The following is a 27,523-nucleotide window of genomic DNA, read 5'->3' as shown; positions in this document are numbered from 1 at the left end:
ACCACGGGTAGTTCACAAGTTCCAAAAAAAAAAAAACGCAAACTTGTATGATTGAAATCATATAACGAATATAATACATCTGATAGATAGATTCAGGCAGAAATAAAAATAAAAAATACTTTTGAATGATTTGTTTAAATATTATATTGTCTAAATAAAGGTTTTGGAAAATGTTATGAATCTCTGCGCCCTCAATGACTACTTCTATTATTGATATACTACTAATCATAAGCTCTACAGGTCATAGTGGCGTAGTGGCTCTTGGCTTCCAAAGAAATTCTTCCCAATTCATCGCAGAACATTTCTCAGTTCCATACATTCGTTTATTTTCGATCTTTCTTTACTTCATCTATCCATATCTAGCCTTCCGGTTACTTCCATTCTTGCAAGCATTAAGCGTTTGGGAATTTTTCTTTCTACGTGATCAAACCATATATTATGATCTTGCATAATTTTGTGTATTTCCCTATTAATTCATTTTCTAAAATCTGCTCCAAATGTGTAGTGCAGGCGTCGACAACCCGCGGCCCTCGGAACTTTTTGCTACGGTCCTCCAAAGACATTTCACGGTGTTTAAAATTTCAATTTTATAGCTTAAATTGTTATAAGTAATATTTAATCATGACTATATTATGTAACAATGCGAGAACAAAGCTATGAGTGATATCGTAATCTAATTGTATATAATGTATATATCGTCGATTACGACAAATACGTATCCGGAAATGGCTTTAGTGCAGTTCGTTTCGAAACATTCCAACGTGAAGTTTAAATTTCAACCGTTTTATAATAACCTATCAATTCAATGTCAAAAAAACGTAAAATTAGTGATGAAAATCGTACATTCAACGAATCATGGATGGATTTGTATTTTTTTTATCAAAAATAAAGGTAAACTGTTATGTTTAATTTTCAAAGAACCATTTTATCTGTAAAAGAGTATACCTAATGTTAAACATCACTATGAAACAGAACAAAAATTGCTTTTAAAGAAAGTTATGACCTAAAAATATTTTATTAAGTCTTCCTGAAATATATTTTAAAGGGATTAAAAGTTTTCCTAAAAAAAAATATGTTTACTGCTTTCGGTAGCACATATATTTGTGAGCAGACATCCTCAATACTTAAATTTCGAAAAATTAAATATTGTTCACGATTAAGCGATAAACACTTGAATGCTGTTTTAAGGATATCCTGCAACATCAAATATAAAAGCGGATAAAAACGAATTGGCGGGAAAAATTCATCCTCAAAAATCACACTAGTAACTTAATATTGATACATTAAAATGTACTCAAGAATTGACACTGTAGTGATTAGCAGGTGATCTACTAATCTGATAAGTTAGGAATTTGCAGTCTACTGATTTATACTCACTGATTTAGTGATATATTCTGAATTATATCTATGGCACATTGGCTCCTGTCTATAATATTTTAACAGTTTTAAATGTTTTATTGATCATGTTTCAATTCTATATAAAAATAACAGCGGATAAATATTTTTTAATAATTATGTTGTAATATTTAAATCGAAATGATTTGATTTGAATTCTTTTAAAAAATGTGCCAATCAAAACCGGTCCTAACTCCTAATGCTTATGCAATACATATACGTTTTTTCATATTGAAATATAAATTATTTTTTTAATTAAGGGCGTAAAAATTTCAATATAGATAAATACCACCCTCTGTAGGGCTATATTGTGTACATGGAAACTCCTGCACAGTGATACGCAGTGGGGTGGTGAACGACGTTTACCTAATGCAACTGTTTAGCCCTAGAACAAATATTGAAAATTTGCAGTATACAGAAAATTATACTTTTATGGGGGGGAGGTCATTGCATAAATAATTTGCTTTGGTTTGAAAGATGTTCACCACGCCACTATATATGCGATGATATTTCATTTATTATTATATCACAACCCAAAGGCCAAAGTTAAATATTTTATACGTATTATAATCGGTCTCATGACTGTGAGGGGGGTTGTGGTGTTTAGGTGTTCGTTATTGCAGTAAGACGGTTTGCCGCTTGCTTGTTTGTTCACGAGACACGGGCGCTTATTATTCAAAACAATACCCAGTTAGTAGTTACTATATAATAATTTATACTTTATATACTAATTACATTAAATATATCATAGCGATAGTGTATTCCATATACAGCGTCAAGTTTATTAAAGGACATACCTAACTATACATGCACATCACTAACGTGTATATATTTGCTTATGTTAAACGGCGGAAACTTCGTTGTTAAATATAATATTATGTATAATATTGTGAAATACGATGATAGCCAACAGTAGATCGTTATTTATGCGTTTAACACTCGATCATTATTTTGTGTTTCCAATAAATAAATATTTTTATAATGTTATTATTTGGCTTACAAAGTTACAACTATCTACTCATTCTCGAGTCTCGACACACGCCAAGTCCAGTGTTCTTACTAATATTAATGCAAACAAATCTCGCACGGTTGTTATGAATGATGATTTTTTTATGACTCTGCAGATGATGAATTTCGAAGAATTAGACAGGAGATATCTGTCACAAAATTTTGATGCAATATATTTTACTTATATTTATGACTTATGTGTCCTAAATACTCATCATCAATAATTCTCATTTGTTTGAAACGCTTTCATAAACATATTTAACTCCAAAGTTAATAACACAAACAATTTACATTGAAAAAAGTATAATGCTCAAAAAATACCATCATAAAAATAATCAAAAAATGCATTATATAAGAGATATCGAAACATATTTTCAAAACAAAACTATTGACAACTGATATGAGTGTTTGCAGTTGCAATGATTGTATATTTTATGTTACATAATATCAAATTATAATATGTGTTTTATGTAAAGGTTTATACATCTACGAATTTTTACTTTATTTTAAAACTCCGATATCAAATTAAATTAAATTATGTTGTAACCAAATCACATTTTCAAAAAAAAAAAAATTTAACCACAACATAAGTAATAGTAGTTGATATTCTAAATTATACCTACTCTGAAATGATTTTTGTGATTCTACAAGATCGTGTATAGGCAATATTTACATAAAAACTGCAGTTCACTTAGTAATATAGCATCAACGTAATATACCAATAATAATATCTAGTAGGTATATATTATATGAAATACACCAATAGTGTCCACCGGACGCATATCATTATTACCTACCATACCTGATGCAGATGATACATGCAGGTACGCAAGGAAACGCAAGACTATGGTCTTTTTGTTTCTACTCCTTTTTTTTTCGTTTCTTGGCTTCGGCTCAAAAATTAATTTTTTTTTTCGACATTAGAACGAACGCTTAGCATCCGTCCGTGTTTTTTTTTTTTCTAGCCATCGATACACATGTATATTACGTGTATATATAACATGTTTATTTTACGTTTCTTTCATTGCTCAAAATTAAAATAGTATATGTTATAAAAATGTACATAACCCTACCTTTTTCTACCCATCGTCTTACCCGATTTTATTAATTTTTTATGTTTTCTTGTTAACACTCGGTCGTCTTCGTCGGTTATCTGCACTACTCAAACGAATTATTTTACGACACGTTTGCAATGTTAATATTACCGACCAGACGCCATAGAATAAAATTACGTTATGGCCATATTAAGAGGCAGATACCAACAAAACGTTTACACGGTGCACATAATTACGTGTTTACTTTTGTCGTTTAGTTATGCATTTTTGTTTTTTGTTTATCTTTTAAACTGTGGAATATTGCGGGACGTGTCTTTTATACATTGAAACCATCATATTATTATTAGGTAGGTAGGCATATTATTATTTACTTTACCTTGTGCCATTGACATCGCCCAAAACCTAATGGAACCTACAATAATCTATGCACGCACACAATATGTTATATTGTATTCAATGGAATTTAATTCAGAAAAGAAATCATTTTTTTTTTTTTTATTCAGAACTCTGCCTATTGTTGTTTAATAGTACTGCAATGCCAAGCCTTATAAGACACGTCATTATTATTAATATCGTACTTTAAATGTGCTTCGACGCTTATAATAATTATTAAAGAAGTTATTAATTTATACTAGTATTTCACAAACGCAATAAAACTAATAGTATTTTTGATGTATATAATATATATCTACGAATTTATATTAATTTTAATGAACTTCGAATATATATAACAACATAGTTTGCCAAAAACCACTAGCTAGGAAACTTCGTTAATATGCTTTAATTCGCTATAAAATTGTCTGATTAAAACATGTAAGTACTTATAGTAAGATGTTTTATGATCTTAGAATCGAGTTTAGGTACCTATATCTTATTGATTTTAAATTCATAATGTATTAGGTAACTACCAATTCGTTTACATTTTTATTTACTTACCCGACACACGCATATGAGATTTGCATTATTATTATTTAACCTATGAAATTATAATTCGATTTTTGTCGATTGCGATATTATATGTACTTTGTCGAGATGTGCAATGTATGTGTAAACATATCCGAACTATTACCCGTTACCGAAGTCTTGCATAATATACGATTGCCGTGTCAAAATCACTGATTTTTAAAAAAAAATTAAGAAATGATATCTTATCCAGGCCCCCCACAAGGTCAGAAGAACCAGTGGTAAGATGATTGGACTTCCGAGGGGCTCGGCGTTCATGCAAATAATTACTTCAACATATCTGTACTAGAAAAATGTTTTGATATTAATTGTTATTTAAGAGGGGCAGTATTAATAATGATACATACGTCCATATACATAAAGAGTTATCGAACAGGAACTCGGGGTAAACGTTAGATCGTTAGAAGATACCTATAGTCGGTTTTATAACTATAGATACAGAGATATTCTTTTACACGTTCGACGCTGCAGAGGATGTCGTCGCGGCTGTAAGATATGTCATCCACGCTAGTATATGCGTTGCACTAAATTATTTTTACAGAGGTTTGGGACGCAAAGCAACTTTCGCGGAATCGTTAGATACGGTGCGATGAGGGCGAGAAAAATAAAATCACCAAATACGTGTTTCCGCCATAAACCAATATATATTATCGTACATACGTGAATCTAAATAACATAATAATATATTATTACGGTTTGTCGCGTGAAAAAATATTAAATTATGTCTATTTGTCTGCGCAGCAACCGGTTTCCACGTCATGAGTCATGACAGTCTCCCCATAATATAATCCAGGATAGTCGAATTGCACTTATTACCTACAAACAAATGGTCGAATTGCACTTGGGTTTAAAAAAGGTAATGGTCGAACTGCACTCGGGTAAAAAACAGGTAGACCAAGTGCGGTTCGACCACTACCTGTTTTTTACCCGAGTGCAGTTCGACCATTACCTTTTTTAAATCCAAGTGCAATTCGACTAAAATAAGTGCAATTCGACCATACCCATGTAATCGTATCCTGCAATGCCAAACTTTGTCGTATTATATATACTTATTACATACCGCGGTATATAAATAATATTAAACTGCATATGGCAATAAGTATTGGGTTTAATCAACCGAGTAGACTAATTTTTTGAAAAGCGTTAATCGGATTAAATCTCACGTCCCATTCGTTTTCTACAGGAAGGTACCATCGGGGATCATTTGGTGGTGAAACCCGTCCCAACCGTGTACAGGAAACACGTACAGTCCACCACCCCAGACGACGAGATGTTCTTGGATCAAGAGTCCCGAGACGGCGAAAACGAGGTGTCCGACCAGGGTTTTCCGCTCAAGTCACAAAAATACGTGGCACATCACAAGCACGTAGTGTACAGGAGGAATCCCGAAACTGACCGGACAGTGGGAGATTATGGTAAGATGACGCCCCGGTACCGACACATAATATATTAAAACCATTATTTGTAACAAATTGTATTGTCGGAAATTCGAAATCCTTTCGTTTTCAGCGCTAATGGAACCGGACGCGTTGCCGAGGAGTAGGAGGAAAAGATCGATCTCCAAGCGGGAAGCGCCATACGCCATTTACCCGGAAATAATGGTCATCGTCGACTATGACGGTTACAGGTACACGCGCCGTCGTATAATTTAGATTTAACGGATCACGACGATGATAATAAAATATATTGAACACGATTTAACGCTACACGATATGCTAACATAATAATGTTTATTCATACATAATAGCTTTGTAGCACATTTTAATAATAATAAATAAAAAACATTTTTCGATTTGTATATACAGGTTGCACGGGGGAGACAACGTACAAATTAAACGTTACTTTGTGTCATTCTGGAACGGCGTAGACCTGAGGTACAGACTACTGAAGGGCCCGAAAATACGTATAAGCATCGCGGGCATCATTATATCGCGGGTAAACAAAGTATAAGTATTAAAGACATAAAAATAATAATAATAATTTTAACGCGCAACGAGGACAGTCATCAAAGCGCCGGCATGCCGACGCTCTCGTCGGTTTCGATTCCGATTTCTTCGAAAAGAGCTTTCTTTGGTTTCGGGCAGTTCTCCAAGATCGAGTCCAATATGTCCATGCACATGCGTTTGCGTTTCCTGTATTCTTTGGTGACCATTTCGTATTTCTTCTTCACTTGTTCTTTATCCTTTGATGACACTACGTCGCCACTTGTTTTCGAAATTTGATTCAATTGCGATTTTAGTTCGGATACGGTTTTTTCCATTTCGGCCACTTTTTGCTTTACTTCCTCGGTGCTGTAGGTGCCCTGGAGCGCTTTCACTTCAACCTCGGATTCTTTGTACTTGCGCTCGACTTCGCGCAACGCCTCGTTAGTTTTCACCAACTCCTCATCAATCGACTGAATTTCATTTTGGTCTTCCACCGTCGAGTCCGGTTGAACTACACAGTAAATCTTCTGCTTGCCATTCATCTTCATGAAGATCTTGTTCTCCTTTACCAACTGATCGAGAGCTTTTTCCACGGCCGACTTTCCGATACCATTACGCTGTAGATTTGAAAACACATCGTTGCTACTGAACGGTCTGTTGACTTTCACCATGAACTCATAAACGCTTTTCTTTTCCGATCCCATGTTTGCTGCTGCAAAAAAAAAACAATCTATTAAAAAATCTATTCATAAAATGCGATTTTTAGGCGAGAGATGCAACACCGTATTTGGAGAGGAATAGAGTCGGTAGAGACGCCATTGACTCGGCGGCTGCACTCACGGATATGGGTAAATACCTGTTCAAAGAACGAAGACTGCCAGTATACGATATCGCCGTAGCCGTCACCAAGTAAGCTGGTTCTGAATCTGAATAGTCTATGAATTCATAAAGAAAAAAAAAAAACATTAAATACAAATCAGTTTTTATTTTTTAACATCTCGAGTAAAAATAGATTTATTGCTTTTACTCCGAGACCCTACAAATTGATATTTGTGTGATAATATAATATGGGACATTATAACCGACAACCAATGCATTTAGGTACGACATGTGCAGACGTCGAAAAGGAGGCCGTTGCACAAAAGGAACGGCTGGTATGTGGTAAATAAAAATAAGAGGGGAAAAGTGCTTGGTAGGGTGATAAGGGAGAATTTGTACATACTGCAAATTGTCGGCCTAAGAACGACACTTATACTAAACATCCTTCTGGGTTCGATGGGGATAGAGTATGTTATTATTGTGGTACTTATTGACGGAGCTTCTAACGTGTGTAGATGGTAGATAATTAATACTCAATACTATAATCTATATAACTATCTATTATATAATTAAACTGTAAAAATATATCATGTGTTATATAATACTTATACAATATACAAAATATCATATTTAAACCACTTCGTATTAGCGGACCGAGAGAGACGTGATTGAGTCCAGAGCAATGTAATAAATGACAATTCAGTACGGACTAAATAGCATATATAATGTTTCATTTTCAGATTAGACATGTGCAGGCGACAATACCCACACGATACATGCAACAGGGGTACCGCAGGTATGTCCCTGAAAATCCAAAACATAACAGTGCACTTGTAATTTGTTCGGCCCCCGGATATCATTTCGTTTCTCGCTCAAATAAATCGCACTTACAATTAAACATTGTATTATTATTATTTTTTTTTTTGTTTTTTTGGCAAACAAAGGTTGCAGCAATCTTGATTCATTCACTGTCTGGCACTGAAATTCTGAAATTACCTGGAAATTATGTATTTAAGGTCACCATTATATCTTCTTTTACACTGTTATATATATATTATCATAAAAATTGTCACGTGTCTATTTTTAAACACTATCAGCAGAAAAAGCTGTGAAATGTTTTTTTTAGCATTTCATGACAGACATACACACACCAAACACACAGCGCGCGCTATCACTCGTATACACTGGACACACGCAAACTCGTGACATGTGGTTATACTGGTGCGAAACTGGTTAGCTATTAATGGGTTATGCAAAGCTTTCTTTACGGTGATTTTTTCCTGAATAATAAAAATCAAATATAATTACTTATATTTGTGTATGCTTTTCTAACAAATATTCTATGAGTACATGCATGTATATAATATAAATTATATAAATAAATATATTATAAACTTATATCAGCTGCTCTGAACCGGTGTATCTAACATTATATACAAGGTAAAATGTTTAACAACATTACACGCTTTCCACTCGAGTGTGTTGGATTAACAGTTATATATAGTTGCACTTCATCGACGGACTGTCCGCCGGTAAAAATTGCTACCTAATTAATAATAGTAATAATATTTTTTTTTCACAACACTTGCGTTTGGGTATTGATTGGGAAAAAACGAAACGACTTTTTTTTTGTTCAAAAAACAATCGCGTTTGCTAATCTCCGTGTTCACTTGTATATAGGATTTGCGTACGTAGGCGGTGCTTGTGTAGTGAACAAACGTCTCGAGAAAGTCAATAGCGTCGCGATCATCGAGGACACTGGTGGCTTTTCGGGCATCATCGTAGCGGCGCACGAAGTCGGTCATCTGTAAGTCCAATCGCCACCATCAACCAAAATATATGATAAGCCACAAGATTTGTAAATCGCTGCAGGTTTTATTCTTAGCAGTGGCGCACAAGTCTTGCGTGTTTGACCGCGATTAGTAACCATGTGTGTGTGTGCATATCGTTTTAGGTTGGGTGCGGTTCACGACGGTTCGCCACCGCCGACCTACCTGGGCGGACCAGGAGCGGAGAAATGTCGCTGGGAAGACGGATACATCATGAGCGATCTGCGGCACACGGAAAAAGGATTCCGGTGGTCACCGTGCAGCGTGTCATCTTTCCATCATTTCTTAAAGTTTGTACAACATATTCTATAGTCGATAAATTAAGTCTATTATGGGACATGATGGATGCTTGTAAATAATTATATTATGTTCGGTCTAAGACGCCAATGTGGGGTAAAGTGACTTAAACGCTCCGGGAAATGTCCCTGCGTCACTTGGAAGTAACGAAACCGTTGCCCGGCTGACTGTTGACGTCATTGATTATAAGCTATTGATCATGAACCGAATAGACATATAATGATATATATTGACAGTGAATTAAATATTTAAATAATAATAAAATAATTTTTCCGTAGTGGTGACACGGCTACGTGTCTGTTCAATTCGCCGCACGAAGACGAGTCACTACCAAGGATGTTGCCAGGAAAACTGTTGACTCTGGACGCCCAGTGCAGAAAAGACCGAGGGACCAGCGCCTGTTTCGTGAGTTATAACATCAAACGCATTGTATTGATATCATAAAAAAATAACATTTATATTTTGTTTGTCTTGCAGAAAGATGATCGGGTGTGCGCTCAGCTGTTCTGCTTTGACGCAGGTTCGGGTTACTGCGTGGCGTACAGACCCGCGGCCGAAGGATCACCTTGCGGAGATGGACAAGTGAGTGCTTAAACCAACGTTTGAATAAAAATGTTTTTTTTTGTACCTATTCGTATCGGAAATTGTACAAGAAAGGGGGGAGACGTGCGTGAATATTTGAGCAGATAATTAACACATAATATCATTATTAGGCGGTTTTCTGATAACATAAACACACTATGATTGGTATGTAATACTCATAGAATAATAGGCTATGAATTATAGACTCAAAAACTAGTCAGCTAATTTTGACGATAAACTTAGTGATTATCCAATATCCATAGAGATAAGTACCGTGGAAGTTTAGTTTGAACCACGTTCTATATGAAATAATTGTAATGTATAATGTTGCTACTGTTATAAGTTTTGGTTGATGTTGATGAATCGAAACTTATTCATTCGGTAAATTCAAATCAAAAAATTAATCATTGTCGTCACTCTGTTGAAACTTGTAGCATTGCACCAACGGCAAGTGCATAACGGAACACGAGAACATAATACCGGACTTTTCGCAAAACACGCCAGCTTATCTGCGCCGGTTGGGAGACGAAGGAGAAGCGACTCAAGACTGGCCGCAGTTTTTGACTCCTAACGTCACGACACAGAGGTAAAATCAAAAACAAAAACGCACTGGTTGCAAACAACTCGTAGGTACGACGATTCCGGTGACAGTCGTAGTGTATAATCGATCGTCTTTAATAATATCCCATATATAAGACGCACGATCGACGACGATCAGTGAAAGTGTGTGTTGTCTATACCAGCGTTTCCCAACCTTTTTGCAATGGCGACCCATAAATTTAATCTTTATTAGGTACGCGACCCCCTCCCCTTAAAAAAAAATATGCCTTAAATAAATAAGATTTTTAGTATAATCCATTTTATCATTGAGTTTTTTTATAAAATACAATAAGAATACAATATACTGAATAATAATAACTTAATTAATAAATAAATAAAATAAATAATACAAAAATACAAAAATTAGTATAATAGAAAATTTAGTGTGAACATCGACTAGTCACTAGTCATTAGCACATTTACCGATAAGATAAAAAAAATTCCATAATCATAATAACTTTACGTCATTTATTCTACAATACTAGTTATTTAAACTATTTATCAATTTACGACTAAAATAACTGTAATCGTAACCGCGAGTCGCGACCCATCAAAAAAATGCGACCCATGGTTTGGGAAACGCTGGTCTATACTATGATATACTGTAATTAGATCAGGGGTGGGCAAACTTATTTAACGGAGGGCCAACAAGTAAGCCCATCCCCGATTTAGATTGTTCGTTACTTTTACATTGGTGCCGGTATCGATGCGACGACAATATTATTATTTTTGTATACCTGAAAATAACACTGATGTGCTGCAGTATAGATACAAGGCATCTTGTACTTGGATGTTTTTTTTAAATCGATTAAGTATTTCTTGATTCGTTGACTCAGATTCTTAAACAACACGAAAAAAATGTATTTTTATTATGTTGAGCTAACAGTTCAAGTTTTTTTTAAATCAAAAACAACAAAAACATGCAACTGTTACTAACGTATTTATATCTATACAGGTGCAATAAAAACGCACAAGGGATGATAAATTTATGTTATTAACAGGTAATAATATAATTTGTCGTTGCAACGTACCCATAGCGGTACGCACTACGCACACGCTTGTGATGTATTTGTTTATAAATTTATAATATGCGGTGTTAATATATAAAATGCGTGTTTTCGACTAAAAATCGATATGGCAGTTGAGATATTAGTATACCGTAGATAAGTAAAATTCGTCAAATAATATTGTGATAGGTGTAGATTTTAAAGAAATGTCGATAACATTTACAACTTACATTTTTTTTTAGAAAAATATGATCTTAAGGGTGTCAGTGCCAGTTTTTCCAATGTTCCGCAATATTCCAAAACATTTGGAAATTATATTTAATATTTTAGTTACCTACTACTTTAATTGTAACACTTAATCCATTAATCCGCTTCCAATACCTATTTAAAAGGGAAGGGGGTTGTACAATGATTATACCAACGAAAATGACTTCACTGCAGGAAAAACCTCTCATTGATATATCGAACTTTGATCACTTTTTTTAAATCTAATTTTTTCAGGTCTGATCAAAGCCTATATTTTCATTTTACTTTAATTAGTGCTAAAAAATACGTTTGAAGAAGAATAAATATTATGCATTATTCATATGTAGGTATATTTTAATTTCTATAATAAATTATAATTTTGAAGATTTAGATATGTACCAACCTGATAAATGTTATCTTATTTTAAATAAAAAATAAATAAATCCGATTTCATAATGATTGAAAATGGTCGTGAGAGTTTTTCCTGTAAGACATGTTTTTTTACTAAATGACATAACGGCTCAGACGCCCTTAAGCGACGGTAAATCAAACATTTAAAAACTGATAAGCTATAGATTGGGTATGAATTGAACGTGAAATCACAAATCCAGGGCTTTGGCCTTTTCGAATAAACCTATATTTTTTCAAGATGAACTCATAAGTCAGAATCTTAGAGTCAGCCACTGATTTTCGGTCGAAAACGCGCGTTTGGTACATATTTTTTTGTTTGTGATGAATGTTGTATGTGTATCATATTTGTATATTATTTACTGTATAACTACACCATAATTTCACATATTATATAATAATATATTTTATATTACATATAATACATACAGGGTGTAAAACCATATATGTCCAATGGACATTGTCCATGGATCTAACACAGGGAAATATAAATACACTATAGTAGCCCACCCTAATGCCCTATAATAATATTATCAAACCTATATAATATATATTATTAAAGTACTAATGACTATAGATACTAGATATGTACGCACTTACTCCAATATTAGGTTATTTTATTTAGGCAATCTGAGTTGGATATGGTCTTAGGTCAGATGTCAGAGATGAACAACTACAACTGGTGGCATGCGTACCACTTTTATTTGGTCATTGCTTCATTTTCAAATATATAATATACAAAGTTTAAAAATTAAAATTGCTTCAAAGAATGTCGGAGAAATATTTATCTGCTGTATTTTAATACTACGTTTTTCGTATAAAACGTAAATATTTATTTTTATCTATTATTGAGCTGCAACTAAATTACTAAATGTATTCATAAATATCACGATAAGTAATAGTTTTTATTTTATTGTTTCAATATTCAATACCATTCTACTATCCATTATGACGTCACGATGTCATAGTTTTATTATTAATATTTGATTTGTAGTGCTTAAAAAATGTCAGTAAAATATTTACTCTGCTGGCTAGCTAGACTTTAAATTTTAAGTTGCCTATCCTTGCTACAGTTTTACAAGTATATAAGACTTTAAAATCCAAAATAAATTTCAGAACTTTACAGATTTTGGTTTTAGATTTTCAAAATCAATATTATGATTTCAAATTGTAATTATCGTGTATATGTGTATAATAAAATGTAATATTAAAATAGTCAATAATGTATCATTATATTTACATAAACTGTGTTTTTAAATGTACAATTATAAGACAATACTAGCTGTATTACCCGGCGTTTTCTGTGGATTAATAAGACCTGCAAGTAGCATCAGAATAGAAGCAGGACTTGTATTCAAAATAAAAATCCAGAATTTGAAAAAAAAAACTATTAATTTTTACATAAACTGAAATCTGTAGATTTTTTTTAATGGAAATTTTAACTTTGATTTTTCGTAACTCATTTTTTTTTTTTTTAACACTCCCCCAAGATTATATCCCAACGGCGATTATGTATTATAATATGTTATCATTATTGTACAAATTTTCCTTCTACCCCCTCCTTCTGTATTACAATAGCAATGAAGAATGAACCATATATATATTATATATATAGGGATCGCTAAACATATTAAATTTAATATTAGAAAATTTGGCGGCGTTTTAGGTCAGTGTGGAATGACTATTGGAGGACAACCCAAAAGACTATTGCCACCACCACTAGTACTAGTAACAATCAGCACCCCCGACCGCAAAACATGTACGCTCCAAACCCTTACCAACAACCTCCACAGATAACCAAGACTAACGGCGACGTTCATGACGCGCGATTACCTACATACAAACAACTACTACTACAACAACAACAACTACAACAACAACAACAACCCCAAACTAAACAACAACTATCACTAGGTAACGGCGACAAAAACGAAGACCCGTTGGCCGCGTTGCTTAAAAACAAATACTACCACTCGGGGCCGCAAGAGTTGAAAACCGTCGATCGACCTCAGTCGTCGTCCAACAGTAACGGCGGCGGCCCGTACGGTAAGTGATCGAGTTTGCGTGAAAGCGCTGCAAAACAAATTGGGGGGGGCCCACCCACACATCACATTCGATCACAATATCATCATCATCATCATTTCATTGTTATTTTTTTATCTTTTTTTTTATTGATCTTTATATATATAACTCGGCAGCAAGGGCCATTAGTTAATCTCTTAAGTACTAATTATTGTTATTTATATCATTGCGCATACAACAACAACGAAAAAATAATAATAATTATGTACTGGCTGGAACGAAACCACTTCACTATCTGTCTTTATTTACGCCGATGATCTTCATCGTCTAATATAATATCACACTCGTGTACACTCATACATTATATAATAACAATATAATATTATAACATTATTATAAAACGGAACACTGCACGGACGACGACTGCGTACCTACACGTCGTAGTCATGTCGCACGTGTATCATATAGACGGTACAGGTATTGTATATTGTATGGTACACACAACATTACAATAATTTAATGCGTACGCGTATATAACATTATATTATTTATCGTAATAATGAATGCATCGTATAATATCATATACACGGGCTGCAGGCATGGGCGGATAGGCCATTTTTGGCTCACCGGAAAATGTTAAATAGGGGCCTCCACGTGAATACAATTTAATAATATATGATATTAAAGGGCCCCATGACCGAAATACGAAGGGGGGCCAACCGGAAAATGGCCGATTGCCCGGTAGGCCTATAAGCCTATGGCTGCTGCAGGGTGGTCCGGATTCCGCGTTACAAAAACATGTTCGGACGGATACAGCTATATGACGTGCGGGATATTCCACTAGCTCGGTGTACACCCGTAGAGGAGTAAATTACCATACACCATATTATAAGTATTCCGAAATCGAGTCGACTCCCTACAAAGATGGCGCAAGACGCGGGCGATCCAATATTTTATTATTAAATTACGATACAGTAAAACCTCTCTATAACGGACCCTCCATTAAACGGAAAATGTCAATAGTCCCAGAGCAAATAGTATATATAATTTCTACCTCTCTATGACGGAAAACGCTTTGTAACGGAAAAATGTTTGGTTCCAAGCGATTCCGTTGTAGAGGTTTCACTGTATATAAATATGCCCGAAAGTCGTATGGGTATGCCTACCTAACAAAACTCCGTAAAATATTTTGTCAACGACATCTTTACACGTTGTTCGTCTATATGCATTTACAAGCCGCTTGCACGGTGGCAACCATACAATCATTCCGCTATATAAACACTACTTATGCTAGTCACGAGGCGCTCCATTTTTCTCTTGTCCTTGTATTATATAGACGCGATCTTTTTTCTCGATCGACCAATCCTCCCTCGGGTTGTACACATAGAGAGGAAAGAAATTAATAACTCATTAGTCATTATATACTATACTTTAGAAAAAAATTGAAGAAAACGAAAATTCTATGTATTATTGTAATATGCCGTGAAAAAAGATTGCGCCCTATGCCGTTGCTAACAGTTCGGAGTAATACCGCAATGTCCGCAATGTTACACCTCGAACGTTTAACCAAATCAAATTATATGAATAAAAAAACAACTAATTGCGGGTAAAGTATACTCGAATAACACACGCTTCTTGCACTCACGCTAATCCCGCCGCAGTGATGATGACGACGTCATTATTATCACTTATCGACCGCTCATCGTCCATCAACCGCCTGTGATGACTAAAAGCTGGCACAATCTCGCATACATCATTAACACAGCTTGAGTAGCATAGTTTAACATTATACTGCGCGCTTATTGCATGCCTAACGTAATACATAACATTATGCATTAATATTAATTATTAATTCATTATTATACCTAACCTAACCGTTAAATTTTACAGGGCGATTATTTAAGAATGTGGAACATTGGAACCCTTACCACCCCGATTAATTTTCGTTTAGATCTGAATGGAATATTTATGTTTTATAAATAGTTACCAAAAATAAAACGTATAATCAGCCAATAGATGCCCACTTAAACCTTCACAGTACATTTTTACAGTTTTGACGAGACAATCATACCTAGCTGATTACAACTTTTTTTTTGGATAAGTTTTAGAAGGCAGATTGTCTTTTGTTCACAAAGCAAAATATCACACTGTATACCTAATTCCCCATTGTTTATTATTATTAAGAATGTTTCTTTGAATAAAATAAGAAATTGAACATTTTAGGGGTATACAGACCTGAGCAATTAAATACTAATTACTATAACATCAGCAGTTTATCAAAGCCCAAAATCTATCTGAGAATGAAATTGAAAAATCGCCCTGCGTTATCTTCACCATACTTAATAAATAATATTAATAAACATGATTGGAACCAAACACTTGTTACCTCGAAAAATATAGATGATTTTGGAAGTATTCTGCGTATACAAATCCTAATTTGAAATGATTAGAAAACAATATTTTTTTAAATATCTAATTAAATATTATCATATTTTTTAACGTTATCGTTTGAGTTGATTACTTTTTTTGAAAGACAGTATACATTTTTCACTTAATATTTAAAGCAGAACGTTTTTCAAAGAATAAATAATTGTGCTTAAAGTTCAGGCGACGAAAATAATGATTGCGCGTTCCAAACGTCCAACAGTTTTTCGAGTAAACGAGCGTTGGTGTGATATACCTAACCTCATATTAAAATAATTGCCTTGTGCCCACTATTATGGTTATCTGAAAATACATATCACAAAATTAATCGTTTGCCGTTTCACCCACAGCTGACGAGTGCGTGGACCGAGCCGGAGCCATGGACATGCTGGGAGCCGTGTCCTGTTACGACTACTTGACTAGGTACGGCATGGGACATTGTTCGAACCCGTACATCCGGGAAAACTGTTGCGCCGCTGTCAAGTACGTGTGCAACGGCGGCGGCCCGTCGCGACAACTGCAATTGCAACAGTTCGGCTGAGCGATCAAGTGCAGCATATTACACGCAATGCTCGACGCGCAGATGCAGTTTTTACCCGTTCCCGTCCCACCAGCCAGCCAGCTAACCCGCCCGCACGTACCTATCGTCAAGTTTTACGATATATATATATATATATATATATATATATACATATTATATATAGATAAAAACAAAAAAACAAAAAAAAACTATATACAATCTCTGTGAGATCAATCTATTATTAATATTATTATTATTATTATTTATGCCTCGTTATACATATTATACATATTATATTATATTCTTTTAGAAAAAAATATTTGTTAAAATTAAAACAAAAACCACTTATAAGCTACAACTCCAACGTTGTGTGGCGGACCTATGCGCAAACTTACATTATAGCCGCAGTCAAACAATATATACATCACACACACACACAGGAATACAATATTATTATTTATTGCTACCATATTATTATGTGTACGGTTTTTCTGTTTTATTTATTAGTTGTGGCGTGACTCAACGACAAAATAATCTCAACGAAAACCACATACATTGTCTATATAATACTCATTCTCGATTGAGATATTTTTTTATTGTGATAAGCCGCCCTATATAATATTATATAACAACAATATGTATTACGTTCTCGTGTTTTGGAATCTTTTTTTATCCGATTCAAATAATATTGTTCCTCGACAACTCTAGGATAAAACTGGACTGAAAAAGATTTCAAAACTACGACATTTATGTGATTCAAAATTTATTTTTGTGTATTTTTATTTGTAATTATTGAGTGGGCAAATACAACTTTTCTGCCTATGATATTTTATTTTTAACTGATTAAGATGTTGTTTAGTCTAAGTTTTTTGTGACAGGAATGTACATACAAAAAATATATGATAAATAAGTTAAACGAGTGTTCTAGTTTTTATTTTTTATTTAAAAAAAAAAAAAAAAATATTTGTATAAAGCGGTAATCATAAATAACAGTAAAAATGACCCAAACCACCAAAAATTACAATTAAAATATCATTTAACTTTAAGCTTTCTAATTTGATATTTAGCAGTTTTAACTAAGAGCTGTAAAATTAATACAATCCTGGAGGTAGGAACTTAAAGACAAATGTAATGATTTTCAAACAATTGCATTATTGCCCTCTAATAATTCGTTTGGCTCTCTATTTTGCTCTTGTATAACATTTTGAACTGATAGTGATGGTTGTTGTTGATGTTGTTGTACTTCAGTGTTTTCTCCAGGATTGTCTATTCGTTTTTTGCCGACCAAACAATAACTTGTCTAGCGCCCAATCTGATCACCATGGCCAAACTAAATAACAATAAAGAATCACACATGAACATATATGATTTTTATAAGTATTTATAACTAAAACAAAATCCATACCTATAAAAATTGTTAGATTATAAAAATAAAAAATAATTGTATTCAGTTTATAAAATATTCTATCATTTCATTTTCAGCAGGTAAAAAAAGGCTAACAGGTAAGTACTAACATCCAAGATAAATTAACCAACATTGTGCAATTTAAAAAATATACTAGATTTACCTGTCAGAGCACAATTTACAATTTTAAAAGATAATATTGAAAATAACAATAAATATTTAATTCTTATAAACCTATTAACTATATGGTATATTTTCTGACTCGTATATATTTATATATAAAGGTACAGTAAATAATAACTTTTTTTTTCGTGATATCAACAACGCTGCCAGAACTACATTAAATAATACCTAACTATGCAATAACATCATTATAAGTGCAATTACATCTATTTGTTCATAGTTTCCGTCTTAAGCTTTCAGTTAAATATATGACACCAATGCTATTTTTATTTATAAGAACAAATAATATTGGGTCATTTTAAATACTCGAAAGTATATACATATCTTATTAGTCATTCATTGTTACTCAATAGGTATTTAGGTAGATATATAATTTTGTTTGATAAGAAAGATTAAGTAATATGCTAAAAATAATCAATTGTCGAGTGTCAGTGACCTCAAAACGTATGATTAAAATATAATAATCGAATATCTAATACTGAGGTCTGATTACTTAGTTATTTAATTTTTATGGAAGAATTCAAGTATAAAATTTCATATTTACATTATAATTAATAAAATTGTTTTATAACCACAGTCATTTAGTTTATTTTAAATATAAAATAATAATAGTACCTATGCAATAACTTTATAATGAGCAAAGTCATACTCTATTTAGGTTATAATTTGTAAATTCTATTCTATTAATTTGTATAAGTACATAATATAATACAATTTTTTAATAACATGATATAATTATTATGTTATACTTCTCTACAAAATTAATATTCATAACTAAATTCAATTGTTAAAAGACTTAATACAACCTACAAAATATTAATGTTTGTTCTATAGGTGGAATTTGAGGAGGGAACATGATGGGACAGTTGCCCCTCCCCCAGGAAAAATATAAAGAGGGCAAACTTGTCATTTTTCCTCGCTGCTAAGTTAAAAATTATTTAAGAAATTTTTAATTCTATAAAATATTAGTAAGAGTGACTAAACTCTTACAAATTTTTTAGCATTTTTTTTTATCATTAAAGCATTAAGATCAGTTAATTTAATAGATTTAATAGCTATTGTTGATACTTTACCAGAAATATCAGAAAATTATGTAGAATCAGAAGCTTCCGCTTTGCTTAGATGCATACAAATATTTGAATCTGTATTCTTTCTCATTTTATTGGAAGATGTTTTAAAAAATACCAATGTTATATCTAAATACTTTCACTCTTTATCATTAAATTATACTTTGATAATTTAAATAGTCAAAGAATATATTAACAATATTGTAAAGAACGGAAGAATATTTTCAACAACTTTTGCAAAAAGCTGTAATATTTTAGGAAACAATGATTTCAGTGAAGCTAAGCAACCACAAATAAAATTTGTATCCTTATAATTAGGTTAAAGTAAAACAGTACATAGGTACTGTGGATTATCATTTTTGAATAAATGATTATTTCAATATTTTAGATAGTGTAATTATGTGCATGAATAATAAGTTCAACAAAATGATGTCCTCATTAAATTCTTTGTTTTATGTATTATTCAACAAAAATCTTACATACAAGTCCATAAATAATTTTAAATTAACTAAATAGTACAATTTGTACTAATTAGCACAATAAGCGTATGGTCAAAGAACAAAAATACAATGATTAATGAAAATGGAATCAAAAGCTACCCATTAGAGGCACTTGACTGAGAAATTATATAAAAGTATAGGAATGTGAAATATTATCTGTTCTTATTTAGATAGTGAGTAAGTAAAAAATTAAGTGAAATGTATTAGATTAGTTGAATATGAGAATATTTTTAAATGGGTCAGTAAATTGTGATTAAGTTTTGCCTCCTCCCTTTCAACAATTAGAGAAAATGATGCCGCCTATGATTTTTTCTAAAGTCTCCAAAGAGATCTAACTTATCTAACTAACAAATAATTTTGAACATCTTCAAATAAGAATAATGTTCTATAAATATTCTGTAGATATCAAATTTAATTTAACTCATAAATAAATTAAATAATAAAACTAAATCCAAAACTTTGTTTTTTAGTTTAAGAAAAACTTTTGAAGAATCTAATCTAAATCTTAAATTTTCAAATATAAAGAATAGAAATTTAAGTTTCACACATTTTTAACCATAAAATAAATTATGAATTAAAAGATTCATTAAAATATTAACTTCAAATTTTTACAGACAATTTAAGTAAACCTAACTAGTTTTTTTTTCAATTTCAAAAATCGCAAATTATCAAAAAAAAAAATTATTTCTAGAAAAATTTTCTTTTTTTCTAATAAAACAACTTCTTTAGAAACTAATTAATTAATTGAGGAGAAGTATTGGCAACATAGTTCCTTCTCCGGTCCTCGATACCATAAGGAAAAAAAAAAAAAAAAAAGAAACTAATTAATTGCATTGATATTTTTAACAGTAGGTTTTACTTTATAAGTTTTTTTAGTTATTATTTTCATATAAGTATTCAATTAGGTAATATGGTATTACTTTTTATTCATTTTACTGTACATTTTTAACGAGAGATTTTTTCTAATAAGTAAACTTTATTTAATTATTGTAGGTAATAGAAATTTAAGACAATCTGATGCATAGCTGCTATTTACAACAATTTGAATTTTTATTTTATTCTTCTACGCCATAACACTTCAAAATCTTACCCATTTTTCTTTAAAATTCTAACAGATTTCAAGGATTCACTGGATTTCTAATTATAAGTGAATACATTACCAACAGAAATTGATGTATTTCATGTAAATATTATGTGTTATATTTCATTATATTTTCTAAAAGCGTTTACTCATCGATTTAAATAAACAAATCATCACTTTATTAATGAACCAAATACAATGTAGTTTAATGTTATTAATTCAAAAATGTACCTTAAAGCTGCCAGTATACCAGCCGGCATGATCTTTCCGCTATTAAGATAACGAACACCCATTATTCCTCCTAGAACTGCACTTGTACCCAATGAAAGGGCTAAGTTATTGGGATTTTTGGTCGTTTGATATGCACCATAACCAAGTAGTGATCCAAACAACAAACCTGCTGACAGACTTGGAATACTAGCTAAAAACAAAAATATCAAATCAATTTCAAAGTACAAATGGTCTCACACGAGTCTCAATTTTAAACTAAAACAAGAAAAAACAAGACCCTTTTAAATGTCTTGGAAAAAGGTAACGCACATGTTGCAATGCTAAAAAGTTGGTAATATTTTTTAAAATCTTTATTGTTGTGAATCACGGTCAAGGTAGTTGAACCATGTATATCACAGAATAATATCATATGTTTAGGTGTTTTAGGGATATTATGATTTATAGGTACTATTTATTATAAATAAAAGCATCATACCTGCTTTTGCGTAACCGATGATGCCTCCGGCTGCCACCGTTGCGGCGTACGCAAATCCAACATAATCAATGGGCATACTGAATGGAATGCCGGTCTTGTGGTACAGTGACGATAAATTTTCCGATAAAAAACTTGTGATTATGTATATGCTTGAAATAAACACGAGAATGGATAACGACAACGTAACAACTTTTTACTAGGATATTTAACCACTCGTAGACGTTTATTGTTTACTCTTATTCTAATCTTATCGTCGGCGCCTCGGTGCCCGGTGGCGATAGTATTATTATTACTTCTTAGTTATTAGGTAATATAATGAATTGCTGCTCGAAGTTGCGTGTTTTCCGCATGTAGTATGTATATCGTATATGACTAATATAGTAATATGTATTATTGTATATATTATGAAAATGAGTTGGCGTGTAAAAAATAATGATAATAATAATAAATAATAATGACCATGTGATATTGTGTGCGCAGATACATACAACAGTTGTATTCTCGTGGATGACCTTGGAATTGATAACAGAAATTGCGCTACTATATAGGACGTCAGGATAATCATTTCCTTTTTACTTCGATTGTGTGTGGCGTGCATGCACGACCTAGGTACGAATTCGAACGTTTTGCTCAAGAATTATCCGTCACAACGTTTTCGTTATTAGCTTAGAAAATCGATTTACAATGCCATACGACATTCCGAAAAATGTTTCAAAAATTTATATTCATACTGGAAATGTGTTGAATGCTAATGAATTGACACAAAAGGCTGGTCAAAATGCAACTGAAGAGGTAACAATAATTATTAAGTTTATAATAATATATTAATATAACTAAATAATATCATATATTTAACTCGTTTCCTCTACTTGATTTTAGGTAGTTGAATGTTTAAACATTTGTCTGTCCAAATATCCATCACCATTTGCATTGAACGAAAAAAATGTACATTTAAGATGCGATGAGTGCTACAATAATGACAACGAAGAAGATTTAGCTCTCAAAACAAGTGTCAAGATTTTTCTTACCACAAATGAAGTGGATATTTTGGAAGATTCATTAAAAAATCGTGAGATACTGATTTATTATTTACAATTATGTCCTGTATTTAATAGAATTAATCTATTGTTTTAGTTTTTAAAGAATTGAATGAAGAAGTCGTAGATTCTGTAATTTTAGCATTTAATCATGGTAAAGATACTTTGTTAGCTGATTTATTAACTCTGTGGTCTATACTTGAAGGATATGTTAACAAACAGAAAATCACACGTATCGGTGTGAGTGATATTGACACAGATCTGTTCATTTCTCTGTACAATAACTCAATTGTAAGTTCATTGTATTCTATTTTGTATATCAAATATTAATTAAATGCATTGATCTCAGATTAAGCCGACAATTGTTCAAATTAATTTGAAATCTTGTTGTGTTGTACCAGAAGCCCTTCAAGAGTTTACTAAAGATAATGAAATACAGTTATTGACACACAGTGATTCAAAAGGTATTTTTAGTGCACATCTACATAAATATAAATATTATACATACTTTATAAAATGGTGTTGAATTTATATTTAAAAATTGAGTAAGAAGCTTATCAATTTAATGCATAAGTATATAGATAGAATCAATGAAATCATTGTGTTTTTGAAATGTTTATACAAATATTTATATTTATATACATATTATTTTATTTTAGAAATTTTACCCCAATCGTGCTTAGCTGAAGTTTTTGGAGACCAAACTGAACTAAAACAAAAAATACCTAAACTTGAATGGATGATAAGATACCTGACTCATGTTAAATGCAGAGGAGTCTTAGCCAGTAAAGGATATATTGTATGTCTTAAAAGATCATAGAATAAATCAATCCATGTATCTAAGGCAAATTAAAATGTAAACACACCTTTTTTTATTATTAAAAAGTTTATGAATTTTTTACTTTCTTCGAACAAACTTAAATTGTTACTAAACAAACTTAAATAAATTGTTATCATAATATTTTTATACTCTTGTGAAGGCATTTTAAGTCTATAACTTATACAAATATTTGTAACTTTGTTGAAATTGTGATAGTTACATCATTTTATAAATTATATAACTATCCTAACTACTAATAAACTAAACATAAAAGTGAATAAATAATTATTTAATTTTATATTTAATATATTAACACAGAATTAACATTGCATACATTTTTAATTACAAATAAATCACTAATTAGGACAATTAGGTAATATTATAGACTCTTAATATTACTTTATTGAAATTGTTCCAAACTGTTTTAAATATACTCAACACAAATTGATTAAATGTTTTTTAATGAATTAATTTGATACTGACCAGATACCATTAAGCACAAAGATATATAATGTGTTTATTTGTATTCTTCTGATTAGGTACTATATTTAACACAATATATAATGAATATTATTAATTTCCAAAATATCAACTGGCTTTACTTAAATTAAAAACATTTAAATGAAATACTTTAACAGTATATTCAATTTTTTATTTCAAATTTGTTTTCAAGGTTATGCATATAATTAATTTTGCTCGAATAACTCAAAAATGCCTTCATAAAATTTATGTTTGAATGTTAATCATTGTTACTTTCACAAAAGCTTACTTGTGTGATAATATCTCAACTTAATAGTGTTGGCACATATATTTTGGTCAATAATATTACAATCCACACATTGTAAAACTTTATTTGTATTTGACCAATATATTATTATACAATCGTATACTCCTTTAAGTATTTTATGATATGAAAACATTTCTTAAGGAGACCATAAGATATTATGTATCACGAAAGAAGATCTATTTATATAACTTAAATTAAAAAATATGGTGAATAGCATGTTAATTTAAGATCAATAACATAATACAATATGTTAACTACCTATATGGATTTGTTGAATTAATAAAATTTTAGACACGTTTAAATATAAATGAATTCATTTGTGTATATTTTGATAATACATTTAAAAACATATATATTTTATGTCTCACTGATATATTAAATGTATGGGTAGTATGGAATTTTTTTTGCCGCATTCCTATACAATTTTCCACAACACCATCCTTAAGTATGGTATATTATAGTGTTGTATAATAATACCTAGAATAATACCTAATTGCTTATTTCAACTTGTATTTAATAAGCAGACATTATACAATGATGAGTATAGTTGATTAATAAATATAATAAATATTACTTACATATTATTAATGATTAACGATCTATAAATGAGAAACCCTTCTTTAATTTTAAATAAAATAATTGTATCTATCGGTCAGACCAAACATCTCAATGAATTGAGTTTTGTAGTTAGAGGTCAAAAAATTACTTATATTTATACCATATTTATACTTGCAAAATACAAACTCAAGCTAGGTAGTTGTTAGAATGATAAAATAATGCTTCAGAGAGCGCGTTGATATCGCCATTAACAGAATCTTACCATATGAGGTATATCAAACAGATCAAACACAGAAGAATATTTTAGGATAATAAAAAATAACAACCAACAAACTTAGGTACATGCAAAAAAACATATTCCGTGAAAAAATTTCTAATATACCTACATTAGGTCATCAATTTTACACTCATTTATACAAATTTAAATAAATTATAACTTTGTTTGTAATTATCAGGGCTCGGGACTTATAGCATTTAAAATCATTAAAATAATCACTTAAAAACATCATTATAAGCATTTAAAAAACTTAAGTTTTTGAAAAAATATTTATCAAAAAACAAAAAACTAAAAAATCAAACACAATAAAAATAAATCTTTATCTTTATATTATAAAATAGATTAAACTTCACTTTCGAGACTTTAAGGATTTTCTGAAAAATAAAATGCAAACAATATTTATAATAGTTGAAAACATTATAAAAACATAGAAATACTGATCAAATAAACAAAAAAAATCAGAAAAACATGAAATACCTAAGCATTATTTTTTTGAAAAACCTCTGAAACAAGCGAAAAAAAACACTTTAAAACTTTATAATCAAACATACTTTAACATGAAATACATTTACTAGCACTATGCTACATTTTAAGTCAATCCATAAAAATAAGCAAATGCTTTAAGTCTCGAGCCCTGGTAATTATATAAATTGATGATATAACTACTAGAACTCAACTTCATTATTTTTTTTACTATAGGAATTTCTAAATATTAGTTATTTATAAATTATAAGTATAAACTTTAAACTAAAAATTTAATGAAGATGATGATAATAATCAATAATCAGGGCCGTATTGAGGGGGAGCTACAGGGTAGGTACCGTTGCCCTGGTCGGTTGAGTAGGAGAGGACGGCTAATTTTTTTATAATTTAAATTTGTATTTTGTATAATGATTAATGAGGCGTATTTTTTTTGTTGCCCAAGGTGTCAAATTCCTAAATACGGCCCTGTCAATAATAATTGAATAACAATTATAATAGGTATATCTATATGAATTTATTAATTAAAAAAATAGTTAAGCATTTAAGATTTAACGTAGGTAGTAGCTAACCTATCTATAGCAAAAAAATTATTCTTAAAATTTTTGGATTTCTTAAATTATCTTTTATCTAGGTAGGTAATCCAGCAACAATTTTTATTTCACGGCACATAATTAATGGGAACATTCATCATTAGGAACTATGTGCAGAATGTAAATATATATTACTTAAATACTTTTAGATTAAATAAATATCAATTTTTATAAATATTTTAAATATTATAGCCATCAAGTTTTTTTTTTTTTTTGAGATGGGGGCATAGGGGGTAGATATTACATCCCAGAATCCTCAAAGTAAAATAGATAATTTAAATAATGAATAATGAGTAGTAACCTAACAATAGGTACTATATGTGTTACTATACACATTTCCTAATGACTCACTACTGACAATCATACAATAAAAATTGTTTATGTTGCTCAATATTTATTAATTTTTACATTTAAATTCTTAAGTACCAACGAGAAATGAGTAGGTGAGTGGTAAGTACTTACTTCTAATTTCTGTAAGTTTTCACTTGAGCGCGTTCATAATAGGAAATGAGGGAAACAAACGACTTCAGAAATAGATAATTGCTTTAAAACTTTCGTCGAACACAGGTCAAAAAATCAAAAACTGAGCAAAAATTACAGAAGACAAAATTCTTAAACCACAACACAGATGTTTTACATTTACGAACATTTATATTTTATAGGCACATTACATCGGACTTCCGTTTTAAGATTTTATATTTATGCCAATTGCCAATAGACGAACTTCGAAAAGTTTGAACAAAGACTTGAAAGTTATCAACAAAGATCAGACTAATTAGTAATTAGTAATAATTAGTAATATTACTTTTTACTTTATATTTTACTATAAAAAAAATAATGGGTTTAATTGTTTAATATTATCATTTATCAAAATCCCCGGTTTTGGCGCGATAATTACAAAACAAAAATGGTTGCCATGTTATTTTCAT

At 31.2% G+C, this 27,523-nt stretch overlaps 4 protein-coding genes across 5 annotated transcripts in view; 2 read left to right on the top strand and 2 right to left on the bottom strand.

Moving 5' to 3' along the window:
* Window positions 1–18,016, top strand: part of sona (sol narae metalloprotease) — a 53,834-nt gene extending 35,818 nt beyond the window's left edge. Inside the window, exons 6-17 of one of the 2 annotated variants that reach the window (XM_089222169.1) lie at window positions 5,605–5,836; window positions 5,931–6,048; window positions 6,227–6,356; window positions 7,113–7,255; window positions 7,906–7,961; window positions 8,846–8,972; window positions 9,120–9,284; window positions 9,570–9,696; window positions 9,769–9,873; window positions 10,308–10,459; window positions 13,801–14,180; window positions 16,931–18,016. In XM_089222169.1, coding sequence (XP_089078295.1) covers window positions 5,605–5,836; window positions 5,931–6,048; window positions 6,227–6,356; window positions 7,113–7,255; window positions 7,906–7,961; window positions 8,846–8,972; window positions 9,120–9,284; window positions 9,570–9,696; window positions 9,769–9,873; window positions 10,308–10,459; window positions 13,801–14,180; window positions 16,931–17,121 — 1,926 coding nt within the window. In that variant the 3' untranslated portion in view covers window positions 17,122–18,016. Of the gene's footprint in view, window positions 1–5,604; window positions 5,837–5,930; window positions 6,049–6,226; window positions 6,357–7,112; window positions 7,256–7,447; window positions 7,501–7,905; window positions 7,962–8,845; window positions 8,973–9,119; window positions 9,285–9,569; window positions 9,697–9,768; window positions 9,874–10,307; window positions 10,460–13,800; window positions 14,181–16,930 lie in introns of both variants that reach the window. The other variant, XM_089222170.1, reaches the window with a different exon arrangement.
* LOC107162743 (homologous-pairing protein 2 homolog) lies at window positions 6,135–27,412 on the bottom strand. Its single transcript, XM_015509755.2, has 3 exons — window positions 27,057–27,412; window positions 7,203–7,281; window positions 6,135–7,058 (listed from the first exon to the last, which is right to left on the bottom strand). Exon 3 carries the CDS (start codon window positions 7,048–7,050, stop codon window positions 6,427–6,429), a length of 624 nt encoding a protein of 207 aa, XP_015365241.1. The 5' UTR covers window positions 7,051–7,058; window positions 7,203–7,281; window positions 27,057–27,412; the 3' UTR covers window positions 6,135–6,426.
* Window positions 18,023–22,468, bottom strand: LOC149057663 (transmembrane protein 14C). The gene is made up of 3 exons (XM_089222176.1): window positions 22,043–22,468; window positions 21,568–21,757; window positions 18,023–18,430 (listed from the first exon to the last, which is right to left on the bottom strand). Exons 1-3 carry the CDS (start codon window positions 22,116–22,118, stop codon window positions 18,367–18,369), a joined length of 330 nt encoding a protein of 109 aa, XP_089078302.1. The 5' UTR covers window positions 22,119–22,468; the 3' UTR covers window positions 18,023–18,366.
* Window positions 22,584–24,998, top strand: Gclm (Glutamate-cysteine ligase modifier subunit). Its single transcript, XM_089222173.1, has 5 exons — window positions 22,584–22,834; window positions 22,922–23,111; window positions 23,177–23,370; window positions 23,429–23,543; window positions 23,739–24,998. Exons 1-5 carry the CDS (start codon window positions 22,727–22,729, stop codon window positions 23,897–23,899), a joined length of 768 nt encoding a protein of 255 aa, XP_089078299.1. The 5' UTR covers window positions 22,584–22,726; the 3' UTR covers window positions 23,900–24,998.
* Window positions 27,413–27,523: the final 111 nt, after the last annotated feature.

The sequence above is a fragment of the Diuraphis noxia genome, unplaced genomic scaffold, assembly GCF_037042655.1.
Source record: "Diuraphis noxia isolate RWA-SAM2 unplaced genomic scaffold, SU_Dnox_SAM2 contig0003, whole genome shotgun sequence".
Lineage (NCBI taxonomy): Eukaryota > Metazoa > Arthropoda > Insecta > Hemiptera > Aphididae > Diuraphis > Diuraphis noxia.
The sequence above is the reverse complement of the archived record's forward strand: the minus strand, read 5'-3'. Positions and strand labels throughout refer to the sequence as shown.